Source organism: Metarhizium album (assembly GCF_000804445.1).
Source record: "Metarhizium album ARSEF 1941 chromosome Unknown scaffold_58, whole genome shotgun sequence".
Lineage (NCBI taxonomy): Eukaryota > Fungi > Ascomycota > Sordariomycetes > Hypocreales > Clavicipitaceae > Metarhizium > Metarhizium album.
This window is the reverse complement of record NW_024467632.1, coordinates 1-21,194: the sequence shown is the minus strand read 5'-3', so window position 1 is coordinate 21,194 and position 21,194 is coordinate 1. Positions and strand designations below refer to the sequence as shown.

Genomic DNA, 21,194 nt, shown 5'->3' with positions numbered 1-21,194 from the left:
TAATTAATTAAAGTCTATATTACTTTAAAGTTTTCTTACAATATAATATTTATATAGTTAGTTATATAAATTCTACTAGTTTAAAGAGAATTAAAGTAGCTTTCTTAGAGCTATAATAGTACTTATAGCTACTAGTAAATTATTAGTAAACTTTATAGTTAGCTTAAAATAAAAATAAAAAGTATATAATATATATAAAGAAAGCTTAATATACTAATAGAAGTTATAGAAGTTTATAAATACCTCTTAAGCTTATAACTATTATATAATAGTATTAGCACTAAGCTAGATATTATAGAGATAATAGTTTAAAGCTTTTTATTATCTATAAAAGAGAGAATTATATATACTCTTTAAATAAGAGCGCTTAGCTCTATACTTTATATATATATTTAGCCTAATTCTATGCAATTATATAGTTATAATTCCTAATAGGTAATCTAGGGTATGCCGTGCCGTGCGACAAAAAGTCTATCTCGCCGTGATGCTAGACACTAGAGAAGCTCCACTGGAATCAGCCGCATTGTTGTCGTTACAGACACTTACACCATGCAGCGTTGCAGCATAACAGTCATCACTCCGGTAGACTCATCAAGCACTGGGGCCAGTGGGCAGTCCTTGCCGACGACCGTCTTCTCTTAAACGAGACATGGCGTCGCATCTCCACGCAGCATTACGAGCATCATCTACACCTCACATGGTGCGCAGGCAGGCGAATCTCAATTCCATCCACCGCTGACACCGCGCGGCGCTGACTCGTCATTTCGACTCAAGCAATAGATGAAGGGATGTGATGTAAAGCCTCGTCTGCGCACGCCCTGGACAGATGTCCTAATATCTGAACAAAGCGCCCCGACTTTAACTTGCAGGTATAAGCATTGTGAAGCCGGCATGAATACCAAGCCTCCAAGCCCTACAGTCACGTAACATCTAAAACATGTAGATGGAGATCAACCCGGTTCTGTGTAGAAACTGATGTTTTTCCTGCACTATAATTGGAACTGAGGAGGCACTGTTCCACCCGTGATCTCGTACTCAGGCTGATAATAAAGCCCTGTGGTGGAGTCTTCTCAGTTTCAGCATTTACTTACACGACTTGACCAAGGAATCAAAATACGGTCGTTATATAAAGGTGCATAACTGTTAGGATAAGCGAGTCGTACGGGTGGATCATATCGTAGCGAACTAAAAGTGTATTTATACTGAGAACATCGCCCAACTTGAGCGTTGTGGGTGAAAGAATCGAAAACTATCAAAGCGGTACCCTTCCATTTCAACATCAACTTTATCCAACCCACTACGTGGTAGGCATTATCTCGTCTAGCAGCAGCGCACTCGAAACTCGACAGCAACACAGAGAAACCATGAAACCTACTACACTCATTACGTCCTTTAGCTACGCTACTGCCATGGCCTTGTCTATAGGCAGCCAGGGCTCCTCTTCACACAACGCAGTAGGGCGGAACCTCCCGCAGACCTCAGAGACGGAGAGCCCTGCAGAACGTGGCATTTACAGTGGCATGTCCAACGACAAAGTTGCCAAACTACGGAAACGAGCAGTGAAAAGAGACGACTGTGGCAGACTTGATGAGGCCATTAGATCTTGCGTCAAGAGAGCAAATACAGCCGCAGCCATCATCTCAAATAGCCTGACGGGCAGGAACAAGGAGCTTTACGATCAGTACTTCAAGGGCAACGACCCGAGTATAGTGGCAAGCAACTTTAAAAGGATTGCTGAAGGCTGCAGCCCGCAGTCAAGGAACAAATTCCCAATTTACTGCCGCCCGGATGAGCCATGCAGGCCTGCGGATAAGCCGGATTGGGAGTCCTCCGCAATAATAGACTCTCACAACCGGACAAGGGTCTGCCGCCAGGCCTTTGCAACTGACATCGCTTATAGTCAGGGAATCGGCAAGTGCGGAGACCGAATAGAAGCTTTGGAAGACACAATCTTACACGAGATGTCCCATGCGGGACTGCAGACAGAAGATTATGCATATGGAAAAAATGACGCTGCGCGCCTTAACGCAGAGTTAAGTCTAGGCAATGCTGATAACTATGCCTTATTTTCCTCCGACTCTAGAGATAGATGTAGACCTCTGGGGTATTGAGGCGAACCCTCAGGTCCGCCCGGCGGCGATATGCAAGAATCTCAGGATTCCTGGCCTCCCCCCGACGGCGATATGCAAGAATTCCAGGATTCCTGGCCTCTCCCCGACGACCTTGGTTTCTAGCCTCCACGGCGGGGCCCCCCGGCTCCCTGACGGCAACAGCTACAAGGCGGGAGGGTATGCTGAGCCCGTTCGCCTGGAACCTGAAGATGCTATTGGAATTTTGAACAGCAAAAGGAGACAAGATGTAGTTTGTATCTTTCTATTTCTGCCTTGAGATTTCCACATGTATAAGTCTAGTCCAAGTACAAGGAATTGCGCAGAAGAGGGATAAATCTAGGCTAGCTGGATATACTAGCAGTGGGATCCATGCTGCCTAGTTGTAAACAAGACTCGATTTGATAGTTTGACGTGCCTGGCTGCCACGGGAAGGTAGAATTATCTGTTTCGGCACGGGGTGGCTTCCTGGGGGGGCGGGGGCTTACAAAAGAGCCCAGTTCATGGTGGACTCTGTTGTCAATTTGGCCGTCCCTTGGGTTTTCTTGCCAGAAAGAAGTCCTGGAAGTTCGGATTGTCAATGTTGGTGTAGTGCGTCCAGAAGAAACATTGGCTTGAGACGGTATTGACCGACGGCGGGTGGAACGGGGGTCTATAGGCTTGAGCCGAGGTCAGGGCCGCGTGGTAGGACGGACAGGTGGCATATCGTGTCTATGTCGTGTTCATGAACAGCCCCAGGACGTCGGCGTGGAATCGGCTACTGCTCGCTAGATGCTACACCGGACATGAACCCAGCGAGATATGAACCAGGAGAACACCCACTCTGTCGCACCAAGACTTTCCCCGCCGACGACGGTTCCAAACACGTGCAAAGAGACGTTGCTGTCAATCGTGATGATGTTGAATTATAACGAACCTTGAATCTGGAGCATACGAGGGGAAATGGTGTGTGAGATCTACCACGTTGTGCGGCAGCGTGACCATCCTCTCGGCCGCATTGCAGCCCAACCCCAGACGGGGACGCCAGGCTTCCCGTCGATTGATTGGCAACGCCACGATGGTAGCTTCCGTTCTGGGCTTGCCGGACAACGGGGTCCCGGCAGGTTTCGCTCCAGGCAAGTGTTGTTGACCGTGTACAGGGCCACGCGGACACGGGGAGAGATACGGCCAAGTGGAAAGCCGAGCTGCCATAACGGGTAAGACGTGCGATCAAACAGGAAGTTGAGGCGTGGCAGACAGTTTGCTCGCCAGGTTGCCTTTTCGTCTGGCTGAAGCGAAGGGCAGCGCGGTGACTGTTGCTTTGGAGGGCTTCTGTCCTGTCCATGTTTGCCCATGGTTCCCTCTCGACTTGGCCTGAGTGAGTGGGTGACTTGTTGCGCTGCGTCCGATCTGGCAGGTCCATCAGGATTGCGTCTCCTGAGGAGAGCCGCTTCGGGTTCGCATGGATCGGCATCTATTACAAGGACTAGGTAGTTAACTACCTGCCACAAATCCCGTGCCCCTCCCGCAGCAAGTTCGATGGAGAGTGAGTCGGCACACCCGTTGGCCTCCAGGTTGCTCTGAATCACTCCCAAAAAGTCCGGGTTGATCATTGTCGTGATGCGCGAGATGCCGCCAAACGTGATACCGCATGCCGGGTCCAGGTCCGGTGCCACGGTCGTAGTCTCCGCAAACCGTCATCCCTAGCTGCATACCTTGGGTCGCCATTTCATTGCTCGGATTTGCAGGACTGCTTTCGGGGCAGCTTGTTGAAGCGGCGCATTCTCGACCTGCCTATCTTGGGCACAGGCAGACTTGGTCCTGGTTCAACGAGTCTGCTGCGACGACACAGCTAGCGCGTGTCTGCCTTATCATGTGTGGCGACGAACGCCGCCGGTGCTCGTCTTTGGCACTCGCGCTGGTGTTGGCTTACCACTTGTGACGGAGAAATAAATAGGAACGGCAGCGGCCCTTGTTTCTTTTCTGCAACTCCAAGAGATGCAACACCCGCATACTCCTCACCCCTGCCTGATATTCTGACCCGTTTCTGTGCTTGCGAATCCTTCGTTCGACATGAAGGCGGTTGCCCTCCTCGCGTGTCTGCTGGCCACAGCGGCTACCATGCCGGCTGAGAGCACAGTGTCTTACAAAGGGCACAAGGTCTTTCGAGTGCCGGTCGTGGACGACGGCGCGCATATCCAGAGCCTGATTGATCGTCTGGGTCTAAGCGCCTGGCAGCCTCCCTCCAAAAAGGGCTCTTTTGCTGATGTTCAGGTCGCGCCCGGCCAGCTGAGAGCCTTCGAGGAAGCGTTGGAGGGACGCAGCTTCGAGATTATGCACCGTGATCTCGGAGACTCGATTGCTAGAGAAGGCTCCATGCATGGGTATGCTGGTACGTGACGCCTCCGCCTCGCTCGGCTTCAGATCCTGCCCGAAACATGAGAGAGCCGCGGTGTAACAGCCTTTGACGAGCAACAGCCGGCTCGGCCAATGCCTCCTGGTTCACGTCGTACCATGCATACAGCGACCATCTGCAATGGATGAGCGACATCGCCGCACAGTACTCGGGCAATGTCAAGAGTGTGACGTCGGGGACCACGGGTGATGGCAATAACATCACGGGCCTCCACATCTTCGGCAGCAGCGGCGGCGGCAAGAAGCCAGCGGTTGTTTTTCACGGCACCGTCCATGCCCGTGAATGGATCGTTGCCATGGTTCGTATCGGATGGTAAAGACAAACTGGGACGGGACGCCAGCTGACGACATGTCCCGGGACAGACTCTCGAGTACATTGCCAACGAGCTCATCACCAAGTACTCTTCCGACAGCCTCATCAAGGATGTCGTGGACAAGTACGACTTTTACGTGTTCCCCGTTGTCAATGTTGACGGTGAGTAGGCCGAGGCCACGGCACGCTTACCAGGGCTTCTCCGATCCCCGTTTGCATTGGTGCGGCTGGCTGATGTGTTCCCGATGCAGGATTCAAGTACACGCAGACTTCGGACCGGATGTGGAGGAAGAACCGGGCTCGCAACCAGGGCTCAGGTTGTCTTGGGACTGATCCCAACCGCAACTGGCCATACAAGTGGGACGGCCCTGGATCGTCAAAGAACCCTTGTGCTGAAAGTTATCGAGGCACATCGGCCGGTAGCAGCCCGGAAGTCAAGTCCTACATCGCCTTCCTTGACGGGATCCAGAAGAGCCAAGGCGTCAAGGTATACATTGACTGGCACTCGTACTCCCAGCTGTTCATGACCCGTAAGTCATATGGCGTCCCCTCGGGAATCGCACAGACCAGGACCAAAATCAGAAATTACTGACGCGAGTAATCCTCGCCTCGAAAAGCATACGGGTACTCCTGCAGCGCAGCGGCACCCAACAATGCCGCCTTGCAGGCGCTCGCGAAAGGTGCTTCTGACGCTATCGAGGCAGTTCACGGGACCGCCTTCGCACATGGCCCGATCTGCAACGTCATCTATCAAGTTGCGGGCGGCTCTGTTGATTGGGTCCAAGACGTCCTCAAGGCCGACAACGTTTTCACCATTGAGCTGCGTGATACGGGCGGTTATGGATTTGTCCTACCGCCGGACCAGATTATACCCTCTGGAGAGGAGAGCTTTGCGGGCGCCATGTATCTTTTCCAGCAGATGACTTGAGGGAAACGCTCAAGCCGCAGTTGGGGACTGCCAATAGTGTGTTGTCGTGCCACAGCAACTTTTATACAGGACAACGCAAGGTGTTTTCTGGCTCGGGTCATGGCGGTGGTGTAGTCACGATGAAACAAAAGTGATTCGTAGTGGCGTCGCGGTAAGTGACACCCCGTATGCTCCGTAAATGTATCCCAGATGAGTTCGACTTGGACGATTTTTCGAACACAGGCATCCTAGCCACAAAAACGGATGATCCAGTGCAAGAAGACATGACATGGTATGTCAATGGCATTAAAAAGATTGTTAGCACATGGCTTAATAACGTTTGCACGCCTCCATGATGGAGGAGCTAAGGAGACTGTGTCCCGTGACGATGCCATGGCCCGAGTAGTGGAAAAGCAAATTTCTCGGCGTAAAAACTGGAGCACACATGTTTCCCGATTTCAGTTCAGAGCCCAATGTATTTATTTTATGTGAGATGTCAAGGTTTATCATTTAGCCCCGGTCATATCATCCGAGATGAATATTGCCTGGTGGCGATGTGTGGCTTCAACCACAGCGCTGCACAAGCCAAAGTCTAACGTCATGTCAGTACGCCGCGGCACGGGAGCGAGTGACTGACTACCTAGGTAGTCTTTGGGACGCAACTCACCGACATCTGTGCCAAGATCTAGAGAGCTGAGTACTTTGATGGACAGGTCGGGATTCACTTTGCCAATGAGTTGAACGGCGTTGCCGTTGGTCAGATGGGCGTCCTACAAGGCGGCTCGTATCAGTCAGTCCAGAAGAACGACGGGTAAAAAAGGCGCAAAAAATCGAAAAGGCTCACCCGGTTGAGGACCACAGTCACGGCACCATCAGAATCGATGGTGGCTTGCTCACCGCGAAGCTGGGTGACCTTGCCTACAATGGTGACATGGCGGCCGACGAAGCTGTCCAGATAGGGAGCTGTAATGCGTGGAGAGGAGGATTCGAACATATCCAGAGAGATGAAGGGCAATGGCCTCTATGGACGACAATACGGCGACGATGCAAGGTTGGCCGGCGGCAACGAACCAGTGTCAGAATCGCCAAGTTCCAACGTCTCAAAAGCGTTGTTGCTGAACCTGAAATGCTGCGAGACGCGACGAGGGCATAGCGCGGTGTCACGTGACGGGGCGGGCATCACCCGGACGCGTGCGCGGTGCTCGGGCAAAGCCTTGCCGAGTAACGAGCTTGCAATGCCGAGTCATGTACTCTTGTACTCTTTGCAGCCGCGTACTTGGTGGCGAGGCCAAGGTGACGTATGTGTGCCTGAGGTGTGGATGCTTTTGCCACCACACAGTTCCTCGCACAGGTTGGAACTCAGCAGTTGTCTTTTGACGACTGATTATCCCAAGTACCCGTCAACTGATGTGGCTTTGCCAAATTCGACGACCGGCACATGCCCCAAGACCAGTGTTTCACCTTCGACCTGCCAGCCCAAGAAATTAGCGACTGCCACGACTACGCACGGCGCAGCAAGTCGTGAGCGCGGAGTGCTTCGGCCGTCGGCCACGGATCGCGGTGGTGAAATCCCAGTCATTTGCCACTGCGAGGTCCACGGTTTTTGGCCTGTAACTCTGTCTGTGGCCCATACTGGCATGCCTTTCCCTCATCGTGGGGGTGTCGGAGCCACCCCGTTGGCAAGGCTGAACACCACCCTTCGAAGAAGAAGTCCAGAGGTACATTTTTTTTCATGAGTCTATGACCTCATAAGTCGAAGCGGCAGCACGCCCGTGTCTTCATACGAGATGACACATCGCTTCGTGAATGAAGAGGTGGGGGAAGAAGTGCGCCGGGATGAACATCTTCCACCGTCGCGCGGCTCGAAGCTCTGGAGGGGCCGCTCTTGGGGGTTCTCATTGGTGTGCACGAGGCTGGCAGCGTAAGCTCAGTAACAGGCATGCGAGACGTCACATCCGGTTGTGTGGCCCCGAGACTTTGTCCAGTCGGCGTGGTGGTGCATGTGAAACGCGCTGTGCTGCGGTGCTCATATCTGACATCTCGAGAGCATATTCCGTAGCCTGTGCGAAAAAAAAGTCCAGTTGACCCAATTTTCTGCAGTACCGACGTGGTACCTCGTGAGAAACAAGGTTAACTCCTAAACCTCCTGCAGGAATAGCTAGTATCCTGTAGCGGTTTGTAGATCCAAGACGACTTCCTCCGACGCAATTAGTGTTTATTGGCTACGTCCTTTTGAACCTTGGCACCATTACCCAGTCTTTTCAAGTATGCTGACCCGGGGAGTGGGAAGAACAAGAGAACAGGCCTTCGTGGCCCCTTGATGGACCTGAATGGTCGCGAGAACTACTAGCGTCACCAAGGCGCCGCGGAACCCAATGAATGAGCACGGAACCATGTCCGGGACGGACCAGAGTGATTCTTTGGAATACCTGCAGTGGATGATATTGTCAAGGTTGGTTTAACTCCGTGGAGGATCTCCTCCTAGAATTGCCCAAGGCAGGTACCCAAGCGGCACAGTGCCCTGGCGTAGGGCGCATCTCGACAGCCACTGAGATCAATCAGATACATGACAACCCCTCGTGTAAAGAGCGCTCAGTCGTGTTCAACGCTGGCCGTGTTGGCCGTTGAAGAATACCCAGCTACCTGGGAATCTCCTCCTCGAACAAACACATGTTCAAACTGAGCCCGACCTATCCCCTCTCCAGCAAACACGACCGTGTGCTGTGGCCTTTGACCGAGAGGCAGATAGACAGCCGGCTGAATCATGTGTTCCAAATCTTTTTGAACAGCATTGTCTCTACTCTTTCAAAACGGTTCACTCACATCACCCGTCATCTTCCCGCCATTTTCACCTGCTCACCCATCCTGGCTCCAACTGACACGACATGTCGACGGCTGACTTTTGGATTGGACGCCTGGCTGGAGAGAACGAGTTTGACCTAGGTCTATTTCACCCAGCCCAGAATTTCCTCTCTCGGAATCCGCAGACTGGTGTTCACGACGACGGGACGGCCGATGCCTTGTTTGGTCCATTGCCCGGCCTACTAGAAGAAGACAAACCTTACTCACTACTATTCTCGCACCAACTAGAGAAACCAGAGGCCAGTCTGTTTTCATCCGACGCCAACTGCTTATACCCCGCTGCCGGACTAAATCCGGTATCCCCTACGTCTGCTCCTTCGACCGACATTGTCAACCAGACGACGCCTCCCAGCCTGTTTGGGGAAGAAGACGATGCGTCAGCCGAAGCAGAGAAGCCGGGTTCCAAGCGAAAACGGGACGCCAAAACCGCAACAAAATCAGGTAAACCGAAGGCGAGCTCGGAAAAGCCGCCCGAGGCTGTACCAAAGAGGAGGAGGCAACCAAAACGCGGAGCAAGCAAGAAAACCACCAACAGCGCGGCACAGGCGCGCGAGGCAAACAAGCCCAAGTACCGCCGCCAAAGATCCCTGGAAAAGAACCGCGTAGCGGCGTCAAAGTGTCGAAAACGCAAGAAGCAGTGGACCGAGACCCTGGAGCAGAAGAAATCCGGGCTGGAATCCGTGCACCGAGAGCTGCAGTCGGAATACACGGAACTTCTACAAGAGTCTTCCAAGCTGAAGAACTTCCTGATAACCCATGCGAGCTGCCAGGATCCCAATATCGATACCTGGATCAAGAACGAGGCTTCGAAATACGTTCGCAACCTTCACAATTCCGCCGGCCCGAGATCCATGTACTCTGTATCCAGCGTAGAGGGTGAGTCTGCTGCAGAATCCTGAATGCCGACCCGGACAAATCACTCTGCTGTCGGGCTTTGACAGCCGTGGGCTCTGCTGATGATTCTCAAGACGATGCCGTCATTTCACCTCAATCGCCGGTTCCTAGCTAGATGGACGTCCGCTCTGCGGCAACTTGCAAGGGCCTACACTGTCTCAAAGGTCACCAGATCTCTGAAGGCGACTTGGTCAATTCGTAAATGACATTCTTTTTTGGGAAGGGTATGGGGGGATCAAATCTGCCTTTGCAATTTCATCCAGCAACAGCCAGCTGCTGCAATGGACAGCTGGTTATTGACAAGCGACCCTTCTGGGCCGTGCTTTCAAGTACTATTCAGAGCTCTGAAATGAATCTTCAGGCACATGTACGCTGGGGCTTCGTTGAAGTGTCATGGTAGATAATGGTGGGAATTTGACAAGCTTACAGATGATTATAGTCTGGCCACTCATTCGGCTACACGGCCGTGTCAAAACGGACTGCAGGGCTCAAGATGGTCATTTTGTATCGTTGCGAGATAGCACGGGAGAATTTTGCACCATGACTGCTATGACGACTATGGAGGATCGTTTTTCGTTTTTTTGTTTCTACTTGTTTAGCCTGAGTTCGCGACAACACCACTGAAGAAAACTATATGAGCTTACGGAGCGCAGAGATTACTTTATTCAAATATATGTAACTCCGGTGCTTACGCATGAGGCATGCCCTTCTGTGCTGTTCTGCGGCCAGCGCAGAGACCTTTCCCACTATGCGCCGCCCAGTCGTGCAAGAGAGGCAGACTGGCTTCAACGTATGACAGTATCAGCTCGTAGAACCCGCGGTTGGCACGACAAGGATACTTTCACATTTTCTCCTTGTTCGTTCCTTTCACCCAGCATCGATGAATCGACCAGTAACTCCTTGTGCCGTTTACTCCTGGAATGGCAGTATTATGACTTGGCTTGTGTGACGTAACTCGATTGAGTAGTTGATCACTAGATTCCGGTAGACAAAGAGCAGGGACATGCTTCAATTTCGTAGATCTTTAACTGATACCCTCAGTAATGCTAAGAAGACCTAGGCAGAAGGCTAATGCATAAATAGAAGCCTCCAGCCGCAAGGAACTTTTAGAAAACCGAGGACCTTTAATACAAAAGTCTGTTATATGCGAATGGAGCCAAAGTGCTCCAAGCCCTCAGACAAAGACTTGTCACCGAAGATCAACATGTCGTGCCGGGCGGAAGTCAGTGCGACGCCCGCGGTGCCACAAGTTGGCGAGCTTGGCAAGGGTCAACCGGTACTTTATTGGGCCATGGAGATAACTAGTTACTTGATAGGCCTGTACTAAAACATGGTTTGACGCCAATCGGAAAGGGTGCTCGTTGATTAAATGCCGCGCTAGTCAGGCCGGCGTACAATAGTGTAAGTCCTTTTCGGTTTCGATGTGATTAAATAGCCTTTGCCACAACTGGCAACTCTACATTTTGGCGGCTGGTGACTGTTTCAATATGTGTTCACCGATCAAACGACAAGAGAAATTGTCCTATTCGCTACTTTTATCATGTCTCTGAGACGAGAAGCCTCTGAAGCCCACGATTTGGAGTCCGAAATCACAACATGTGGCATTCTCTATTTTGTAGTATCCTTATAGGCTACAAAGTTCAACAACTCTATACCCTTGGAGCTTCCGTCAGAATGGGTGGTGGCGTCAGGGATGGTGGAAGGGGCTTTTGGCTCTTGAAACTGAAAGTCGTCATTTTCATTGTTACCCTGGCGCTATTCTCGATTCTCGGTCCACACGCCATGACCATTGGGGCTAATTATGAGCGCAGCGTCCTTCATACTTGGCCGAAAGCTATTTCCCCCTAGTCAGCCATACTCAAATTCTAATACAGCGCTCGTACTTCTGACATGGTCTTTTGACTCTTGACCATGACGCCCCGGTATTCTGGGCGTACATGGCGAAGGCTTCTTCAGACCAGCGACGTTAATCTTCGCTGCCAGAGACGCACCTTGGCCGAACTGAATGCCTCTTACATGCTGGCCCGCCCTAGCTTCCAAAAGCTGCTTGCAAGTCTCTTCATCGGGGTCGACCAGCACTAATAAGACGTGATACTGACTATTTGTAAGGGATTCCATGTGGGCGGCTCTGTCTTGCTCCCGCCGGCAAGGCTGTGCTTCAAGAGCAGACTAATCATCACTGCGACTTTTCGTGTCGTCTATAGCGTTTGGAGAGTGAATTCGGCAAGCGTTGATCCTGGGATGCTTTATATCTTGACTGCTCCAAACATGATCATGACCAAGCATTCTATGGGTGAGTGAAAGGATGTAACGCCAACCTAGCCCGAGACCCATGAACATGAATCCATGAACATGAATTGTGGTTCCGGCAATAGGGAAACTACAGTCCAGCTACGGTACTTGCTTTTACATCACATCCGAACGGGCCCGCCTGCGGCCGATGAGGGCGTCGTGAATCGTGATGGCTGCAAACTTTGTGCATTGTAGCAAGTCATGTAGTTGAGGCTGTATTGACCGCGAGTTCCGTGTAAAACCACTGTCGAACGCGGGAGCTAGGAAGGCCCTCCTTTCAACTACAACACACGTGATGGCAAGTCGGTTTCAGGAACCCCCTCTTTTGCGTGGCTGTTACGCGCAACTACGATATTAGTGGCCCATAATATAGTCATCGAAGATAACAAGTAGCCGTAATGTGATACCGTCCCGTCTGCCTCCAAATACGGAAGACACGGATGGCTGGTGGATTCAAGAGGGCGCATCGGAGCAGCAACGTTGAAACTATGCCAACAACATGTCGCAATCACAAGCCAACATGGACTCTCCTGCCTCATCGACTCCGTTCCCGTCTTGGATTCCCCACCATGGGCCGCTCAATATTGTCCACGGATATCACGTAAGATGTATTGAACACAAACCGGTCTGACTGCTTGTATCCCACAGCTAGGCCATCTCTCTGCCGAGGTCGGCACAGAACTGTGACACAAACTGATCACGAGGCAAAGATAGAAGGCCGAGCCCGCGATCCCAACCAAGGGGAGTGGTTTGACGCATCGTGGATGCCTCGGGATGTCAGAGTACACCGCTCAGGTACATATATAGGCCTCTAGGCCCGGTTTCCTGAGGGGGCTTTTTGAAGCTTCATTGTCCTAATGCTAATCATCAGAACAAACTGAACACTCGTATTTCAAGTCTTGCTGCACATGACCCTCGACTGGTCAAATTCTGAGTCAATTTCACTCCCTCATGCTCACTGCGGCCAATACAATACACGACTAAATTGCGACGTTCAGGACTAGAAACAAACGCAAGTGCCCACAATGGTGGTGGTGCCTTTGGATGAGCCTCGGCAGGATGTCGCAACACGATTGAAGCATATTTACGGGCAGTTTTTCAAAAGCCTGCCATCTATGCAGCGACTAGAGCCGCTTGAAAGCGACAAACTCAAGGAGGCCGTGCTTGTCGCCGCCAAGGAAACTGGTGTGCCTCATCCTCCGCAGTCTCTTTCTCACCAAAATCTACTGGATGGCACTCTCTACGCAGATGTAGGCTTGATATACACGCACTCGGCCTGTTCGGCGCCTCAACTAACTCTGCACTCAAAGTATTGCTTTCCGCATCACGACCTCGAGGTCAAGGTGTTCGTATCCATTTATACGTGGCTGGCGCAGATGTGCGACGACGCCGAGCACGCAGGCCTCGCAGAAGACATCGAGCATTTCCAGCAGCGCTTCATTGCAGGCGAGAAACAGCCGTCGGTACGGTCCCTAGAAAGAATGCCTACATCTGCCGTGTGCCCCATGACCACCCAGTACACGAGCAGTCATCGTTGGCGGCACCGGAGAGAGAAGAACAAGGCAAAACTTGCACTACATTCATGGCATGTGTTGACTTTGGACTTGAAACCAGATAATCCTGCAGAGCTTCGCGGATCACCTGCGGCTGACCTACAATCACTTTCACACTCTCGTCGCGAACCTTATAATATCTTCTACTCTCAACTTTGTGACGGCTTCAGCTCTAAGCGCTCGGGAGGGGGTCAAACGAAAAGCCATGTGCCCATCACCAGGTGCGGAGAATTTCCCGTGGTATATTCGTTTCAGAGACGGTCTAGGCGACGCATTCGGTTGGTTCACGTTTCCAAAGGCGCAATGCCCAGATCCAGCCATCCCGATCGAAGCTGCTGGGGATATAACTTCCTTCGTCGTACTAGCCAATGACGTGTTGTCGTGAGTCATTACCGTCTTGCCTCGCGCATCAACGTTCGTCTCACATGGTTCAAGGTTTCACAAGGAAGAGAGGGATGGCGAGATGGACACCTACGTCCACAAGCTTGCCGCGTATCGAAATAAAGACCCCCTGTCTGTCGTGGAAGAAATTGCAAAGGACGTTTCACAGTCGGCCCACAGGATCGAATTGCTCCTCAAGGGCAAGGGTGTGTATGAGAAAGTGTGGCGAGCGCATATGGTAGGATATTTGCATGTGCATATCGATGCGGCGCGTTACAGACTGCGGGAGCTGGATGTGAGTACTTGGACATCGGTCGGGGACAGTTTGGGGGGGATGTCTTGAATTCTCCTTGATTTTTTCAAAAGCAATGCCAGACCACGATGTGCAGGATTGTTCTTCAACAGACACACATGACGGTATGGACATAGAGGGTTATTGTCCGTGAAGATATGAAAGAAAAAGATGACGTAAAAGGTACTATCTCCCTTGAAACTTTTGCTTCCGAGATTGTACAGATCACCACTCTCCGGTTTCAGCAGTAGTAAACTAGGTCAACTCTTATTGACGATTTTATCAAAGCTACATCGTCACTGCGCCACGGTGAACTTTCATGCTACTCCCTAGGCTACAAGTATGATATAATGTCGTGCTCGAAGGAGGTTGCAGGCAGTCCAAGGCTGTCACAGGATGTTGCCGACACAAGGGCTACAGTCACGAGAACAGAAGGCTGCTGCATAAATAGAAGCCTGCAAGGACCTTTAATATCAAAACTGCTACGGGCTGAATGGAGCCAAAGTGCTTCAGAACCTCATCCCACGCTGCTGTGAGGTGAATTGCTCGGGGCGCAGCAATTTTTTGCTCGGTGCGCAGGATCCCCACCGCGCCCCACTTTTTATGCGGCAAGCCCCGCTGCCATGCCCCACAGTACATTCTTAGTACAAAGGTATGGCAGCTTTACTCAACTCAAAAAAGCTTCATTGAAAATCGACGAATTTTTCAACAACGCTGCAGCCGTACGAATTTTTCAACAGGCAGCAGCGTTTTTCCTCCTTTAATAATAGTATCGCAATGCCTAACGAAGGCCCTTACTACCCCTTAAATCCGCCCTTAAATTTGCCGCCCTTAAATTTGCCGCCCTTAAATTTGCCGCCCTTGCCGCTGGGCTATGATGACCTCTACAATGCTATGCAAGGAATCAACGCCGCCGGAAGCAGCCGCCGCCGTCATCACAACGATCGAATCGCAATATAGATAACAGGGAAAGAAGACTAATTGGAAGACAGGGCTCCCTGCAGATTGAGGAATTTATTCCCTTAACGCTGTTGTCGCTATTGCAGCCGATTAATGTAACTGGATGGGTAATAGAGCGCTGGAATAACTTAAAAATCCAGCCTAATAGTGCACACATTAAGCGAAAACACTAGAAATCGCGTTTTTAAGCGATTTAAAGCCCGCCGGCGCGGCGCTGTTAAGAAATTCGTATAAATTACACAAGCACCTTTTCAATTAATTAAGGGCATTTTGCTGCCATACCTTTGTACTAAGAATATACCGTGGGGCGTGGCACTATAGCCGCTAGACTAAAATCGGGGCGTGGTGGGGAATTCTGCGCACCGAGCAAAAAATTGCTGCGCCCCGAGCAATTCACGCTGTGAGAGCGATCCCTCCTTGATGGGCTTGCAGAATCAGTGTGCTGACTTCTGGGAACGTGTGTTTCGCCTAGCTCTAAAGCATTAATGATCAGCCCCTAGCGCCAAACTACGACTATCTGCTAGACCTAGGCACTTGTCGGCGTCTGTCTAGATGTCAGAGACTCAACGCCCGTCCGAGTAATTAAGGGCATGTAGAGCGCGTTTAACTCTAATTTACTCTAATATAATAGTGCAGCAGCTACTAAATTAGCTGTAAGATAGCAGCTACTAACTTATATATATATAAAGAAGAGGAGTTTAAACTAAGAGAAGAAGAGGTTTAAAGATTAATATAGTTATTTTTATTAACTTAGCTATTTATAAAGTTATAATAAGTACTTTATATAATTTTTTTATTTACTTTACTAAAAACTTTAAGTCTTAATAACTTAATCTCTCTTCTTTATAAAGTAGTAAACTATTTATTTAAGTTAATAAAAATACTTTATATAATATATTTAACTTAATTAAACTTTATACTTAAGATAGAAACTAATAGTAACTTTACTATACTTTCTTTAAAAGCTTTATTTATTAAGAAAAAACTACTAACTTTTATTATAAATTTTACTACTATAAATAAAATATAAAGTAATAAAAAAGCTATACTAAATAATAGCTTTTAGTATACTATAAAGAAGCTATATATTACTTAAAAGTATAACTAACTTATAAAAATAATAAAGAAGCTTAAGCAAGCTAAATAAAAGAATATTAGTAAAAATACTTAATTATTCTAGCTAACCTTTATAAGCTTTAATTATACTACTTACTAGCTGTACTTTAGTATAATAAAAGTATAAATTTAAATACTAATTTATAAAGGTAAATTATATAAAAGCCTTTAGATTTATTTAGTAGATTTATATATAGCTTTTACTATAAACTACTCTTACTTTATTACTAATATTAATAAAGTAGCTTATACTAATAGCTACTTTACTAATAATATAAAGTAATAATAAATATACTATATAGCTAATAATAACTTTATTAATTTCTAGAAGTATACTTAAGCTAGATTTATAGAATAGCTTAAATTTAAAACTATAAATAAAGATATATACTACTTAAAAGCTATATAAATACTAATTAGTCTTTACTAAAGCTAAGGCTAATTATTTTAAGTATTTAAAAGAGTATAAAGTAGGCATAAAGCTAAACTTCTAGATAAGCTACTAAAAAGGCTTACTATTTATATATTTATAAATAGCCTTTAACTTACTATAAAAAAGCAGCTACTTAGCTAGAAGTTCCCTAGAAATTAAAGCTACTTAGAAGACTAAGAGAAGAAAGCTAAAGTTACTATTTTTAAGCTAGAAAGTTATTATAATATCTCTAGTAGTAATAGCTATAACTACTATATAAGAAAAAGAAATTAGTATAAAACTTTATTTAAAGAGAATAAAAATACTAGTAAGTAGTAAGCTAATAGTAATACTACTAAAGATTATAAAACTAGTAGAAATACTTTATATTTTAATAATATTATTTATTATAAATATAATATATTAAGCTATATTATACTATAATACTTTAAGCTAAACTATAGTACTTATTAAAGTAATTAATATACTATAAATAAGTACTAAGCTAGTAGTAACTTACTAGTAACTAATAGTAATACTACTTTAGTTTATAAAGTTTATACTTAGAAACTTAAAATTACTACTAATAAAAAATATAATAATTTTTAAATAAAGATAAAAATACTTATATAGTAAGTATACTATTAAGTAGCTATAAATATACTATTTAATATAAATATAAAGTATATAATTATTTCTTTTAAGTTACTATTTATAATAAACTAATAGTATATAAAACTAAATAATAAAGTCTTTAAAGTAGTAGAAAGTATATATATTAAGTACTCTAGATAGCTATAGAGCTATATAACTAGTATATCTTCTTTTTATATTAAACTTAGAAAACTCTCTAATAGAAAGAAAAACTCTACCTACTTCTATTTATACTTTCTAGGCTAGCTCTAGCTTTATGCTAGCTGGAATCTACTAGCTTCTATGTATATATAAGTGCTGCTAGCTTTACTAGCTGTATTCTAGAGAGATAAACAGCTCTTATAAATTAAGCCTGCCTCTAGCTTTATGCTAAGGCTATCTTGCTTCTATCTACTTGCCTGCTCTATCTTCTTACTTTTAAATTATCTCTTCTCTCTAGAAATATAGTCTATCTTAGTATAGTATGCTATTTATTGCTTTCTTAGAGGTAAGCTAAGCTAGCTTTATGCTATTATATAACTATTAGATATTTAGTATTTAGCTATAATAGCTTATATATTTAAATTTACCTTACTTTTATTTTATATATAAATTACTTCTTAGCTTTATAGCTAGCTATAGCTAGTATAGCTACTATACTAAATCTAAGCTTTTATTAAATATAAAGCTAGTTAAACTCTTTTTAACTTTCTTCTCTTTTTTCTTTCTCTTTTAACCTTTTAACCTTAATATATATTAAATCTTACTAATATACTAGCTTTACTTACTATCTAGTTAAGCTTAAGCTAGTCTTTATATAGATTCTAGCTAACTTCTTACTAGAACTATTTTTATTGCCTCTACTACTATCTTTATTGCCTTTAAGCTAAGTTAAAACTTACTATTTATATATATATACTTTATATCTACTTTATATTAAGCTTAACTTTAGAGAATTACTAATTATTATTAGTAGCTATTATTATATCTACTTTTTAATTTACTAATATAGAGAAAGTTATAGTAAGTTTAAGCTAGTACTAGCTTATTCTCTGCTTAATAGCTAACTACTATAAAGACCTTTAGTGTCTTTAAAGGCAAAATAATAACTAAGTCTTAGTTTTAAAAAGTTGCTAGTAAGTTAGTATATATCTTTTTCTCTACCTTTATTCTAGCTTTAACTCTATATTTGGCTTAGTTCTATCTATAAAGTTATATATATTTTTTATATTACTTAAATCTTTATTACTACTACTACTACTAGCTTAAAGCTAGATAGACTTTAAGCTTATTTATACTAAGAGATTATTAAGTTAAAGACTATATTATACTTTAACTATTATATTTATAATAATTATTATATTTTTATAAGTTATTTTATCTCTACTTCTTCTCTAGCTTTAACTAAGCTATAGTATAATATAATATTAAAGATATATTTTATTTTTCTATGCCTTTAAAAGAAGTTAGAAGCTATAGCTAAAAAGCTGCCTTTTTATATTTTAGTAAGTAGTCTGCTTTATTTCTAGCTTAATATTACTAATTAGCTATTTTAGTTTACTTCTTAATTTTTTAAGAATTTTAAGGCCTTAAAGAAGGCTAATAATTAAAAGGGGAAGAAGTAAGCTTAGTTTAGCTTAATACTAGCTAGAGAATTAAATAATAATATAAACTATTATAAAAAGATTTTAAGTTAGTTAGAGAAGATTATAGTATTAATTACTACTATAGCTATATTTATAGTAGAGTTAGTTTAAATTCTAAATAAGTATACTAGCTATATAGCTAAAATAGAGGCTTTACTTATAGCTCTAAATAAGTATAGTTTTATAGTAGAGCTTAATAAGAAGCAGTATATAGGCAGCTCTAAAGCAGCTGCAGGCAGGTATAGTAGTAACTCTAGCGCATAGAAGAGAGCTTAAAGAAGAAAGAGTTACTAGTTAACTTAGAGTTTATTATTAAGCTTAGAGGAAAAGAGAGAGAGATAAGTAGAGGCAGGCTAGCTTAGAGCTATACTTAGTAGTATTATTCTTTACTTATACTATAAGTTTAATATGCTTTTTGCTTTAATAAATTTAATAATTTAGAAGGCAATAATTCTTTAACCTTACTATTACTATATTAGTAAGCTAGTATTTAGCTAGTATTACTATAATTCCACTTTTAGCATTTAGTTAAGTAGTCTTGCCTTCTACTCTTTAGCTAGTTTTACTGCTAATTAGTAGTAAGTTATTTAGCTTATATTAATAAACTATTAAGTTAGCCTTACTGCTAGCTTAGAGCAGGCTAGAGCCTATTTAACTTCTTTATTATTTTATAGCTAATTTAGTAGTTTTATATCTATATAAAGTAGGTATAATAAAATAATATAGTATATATCTCTCTTCTTAGTTCTATACTAATATAAAGGCAACTTTATACTAAGTACCTACTTATAGTAGAGAAACTTATTTAGCTTTATTTTATTTATTTATAGCTAAATTAATATAGTAGTTTTATACTTATATAAGCTTTTATATAGTTGAGTTGTTTATTTTAATATACTTAGTAGAGGTATATTCTTTATTGCCTTCTAGCTATACTATTAGTATGCTAGCTTTATATTTTAGTACTAGTTATTTTATTATTATTACTATTCTTACTATATTATAGCTTTAGTAGTTTTAGCTAAGCTCTAAGTTTATATTTACTACTAGTCTTTTTTATTTAGTTTCTACTAAAGCTTCTTCTTTTTCTTAAGAACTCTAACTACTATACTATAAGTAGTTTAAATTTAACTTACTATATTTATTTTCTCTAATTAATCTTTAAATTTATACTTTAAGTAGTTAAAATAAAGGTTTAGTAGAGAGACTACTACCTCTACCTTTAAGTATAAAATTAGTATAGCTTTATATACTTTAGTAATAGCTTAAAGGTACTATAATTACTTTACTATAAGTTATTTAGTAACTTCTTAAGGCTTACCTTAGACTTAAGTAAGTATATAAAATATACTTATACTATAAGTAATAATACTTTAAACTACTACTATATAAAGAGCTTTTCTACTAAAGTATATACTACTTTAAGCTAAGGCTAAGAGTATAGTAAGAGCAAGCTACTATATAGCTAATTTCTTCTTTATTTAAGCTTTATAATAGTTTTACTTTAGCTTTCTATTAATTTAAATACTTAGAAACTTATAGCTCTTCTTTAGTATAATTTTATTAGCACTTAGCTATACTTAAGTTTAGTATAGCTCTTTAGTCTAGCTAAAGTATAGTAGCTTGCTTTTTGCTAAGTTAAATTTAACCTCTACTTTTCTTACTTAAGCTATATATATATTTTAAGCGCTCTTAAGCTGCCTTTAAGTCTACTTTATATTTCTTCTAAATATTAAAATATTTATATTATTAGTAAAGCTTACTACTATAGTTATATTAGCTGCTTAAAGCTAAGTATATAGTAGTATAGTATATAGAAGAAAGAGAATAAGTAATAAAGGCAAGCTTTATAGCACTTTAGCTAGAATTTAGTATACTCTTAATATTTATTTATTAAAGTAGAGCTAGCTTATTTTTAAGTTAATAATAGCTTAAATATAAGCTATAAGCTATTTTAGTACTTCTACTTTAAGTAATATAGTAAGTAGCTTTAAGTAGCTAATTATATTAAATACTCTACTAATATCTAGCTATAGTAGTAAAGTAATACTATATTAGCTTTAAGCTGTTTTTACTACTTTAGTAACTACTCTTAGTATAACCTTTATTAACTTATTAGCTTTATTGCTTATTTATATATTTAAAAGTATACTTTCTGCCTTAATAATAGCTATAATTTAAGCTGCTATTATAGCCTTTAATACCTTACTTATAATATTAAGTAGCAATATAGAGTACTACTCTCTAGCCTACCTTAAGTCTATAAGTATTTTCTCTAGCTTATAAAGAATAACTACTTTAGTAGTTTAGAACTAAGCTAGAAAATAAGTAAATTTAGCTACTTTAGCTAGTAGGTAAGTAAGAATATTTATAAGGGGGGCTTTATAGGCTTTTAAAAAGCTAGCTAGTATTTTATTATCTCTAGAGGCTT

The 21,194-nt window shown here is 43.6% G+C and overlaps 4 protein-coding genes across 4 annotated transcripts; 3 read left to right on the top strand and 1 right to left on the bottom strand.

The window, feature by feature from the left end:
- Positions 1 to 1,364: 1,364 nt before the first annotated feature.
- Positions 1,365 to 2,388, top strand: MAM_08425 (uncharacterized protein; the record flags this gene model as incomplete). Its single annotated transcript, XM_040827223.1, has 2 exons — positions 1,365 to 1,704; positions 2,084 to 2,388. The coding sequence occupies 2 exons, from the start codon at positions 1,365 to 1,367 to the stop codon at positions 2,386 to 2,388; spliced, it is 645 nt and encodes a 214-aa protein (XP_040674785.1).
- Positions 2,389 to 4,160: 1,772 nt separating this feature from the next.
- Positions 4,161 to 5,743, top strand: MAM_08424 (carboxypeptidase; the record flags this gene model as incomplete). The annotated part of the gene is made up of 5 exons (XM_040827222.1): positions 4,161 to 4,479; positions 4,566 to 4,801; positions 4,866 to 4,977; positions 5,067 to 5,345; positions 5,457 to 5,743. The coding sequence occupies 5 exons, from the start codon at positions 4,161 to 4,163 to the stop codon at positions 5,741 to 5,743; spliced, it is 1,233 nt and encodes a 410-aa protein (XP_040674784.1).
- A 485-nt stretch (positions 5,744 to 6,228) lies between these two features.
- Positions 6,229 to 6,716, bottom strand: MAM_08423 (DNA replication factor A subunit Ssb3; the record flags this gene model as incomplete). The annotated part of the gene is made up of 3 exons (XM_040827221.1): positions 6,229 to 6,314; positions 6,390 to 6,492; positions 6,567 to 6,716. 3 exons carry the CDS (start codon positions 6,714 to 6,716, stop codon positions 6,229 to 6,231), a joined length of 339 nt encoding a protein of 112 aa, XP_040674783.1.
- A 1,891-nt stretch (positions 6,717 to 8,607) lies between these two features.
- On the top strand, positions 8,608 to 9,593 carry MAM_08422 (transcription factor ATF2; the record flags this gene model as incomplete). The annotated part of the gene is made up of 2 exons (XM_040827220.1): positions 8,608 to 9,460; positions 9,526 to 9,593. 2 exons carry the CDS (start codon positions 8,608 to 8,610, stop codon positions 9,591 to 9,593), a joined length of 921 nt encoding a protein of 306 aa, XP_040674782.1.
- Positions 9,594 to 21,194: the final 11,601 nt, after the last annotated feature.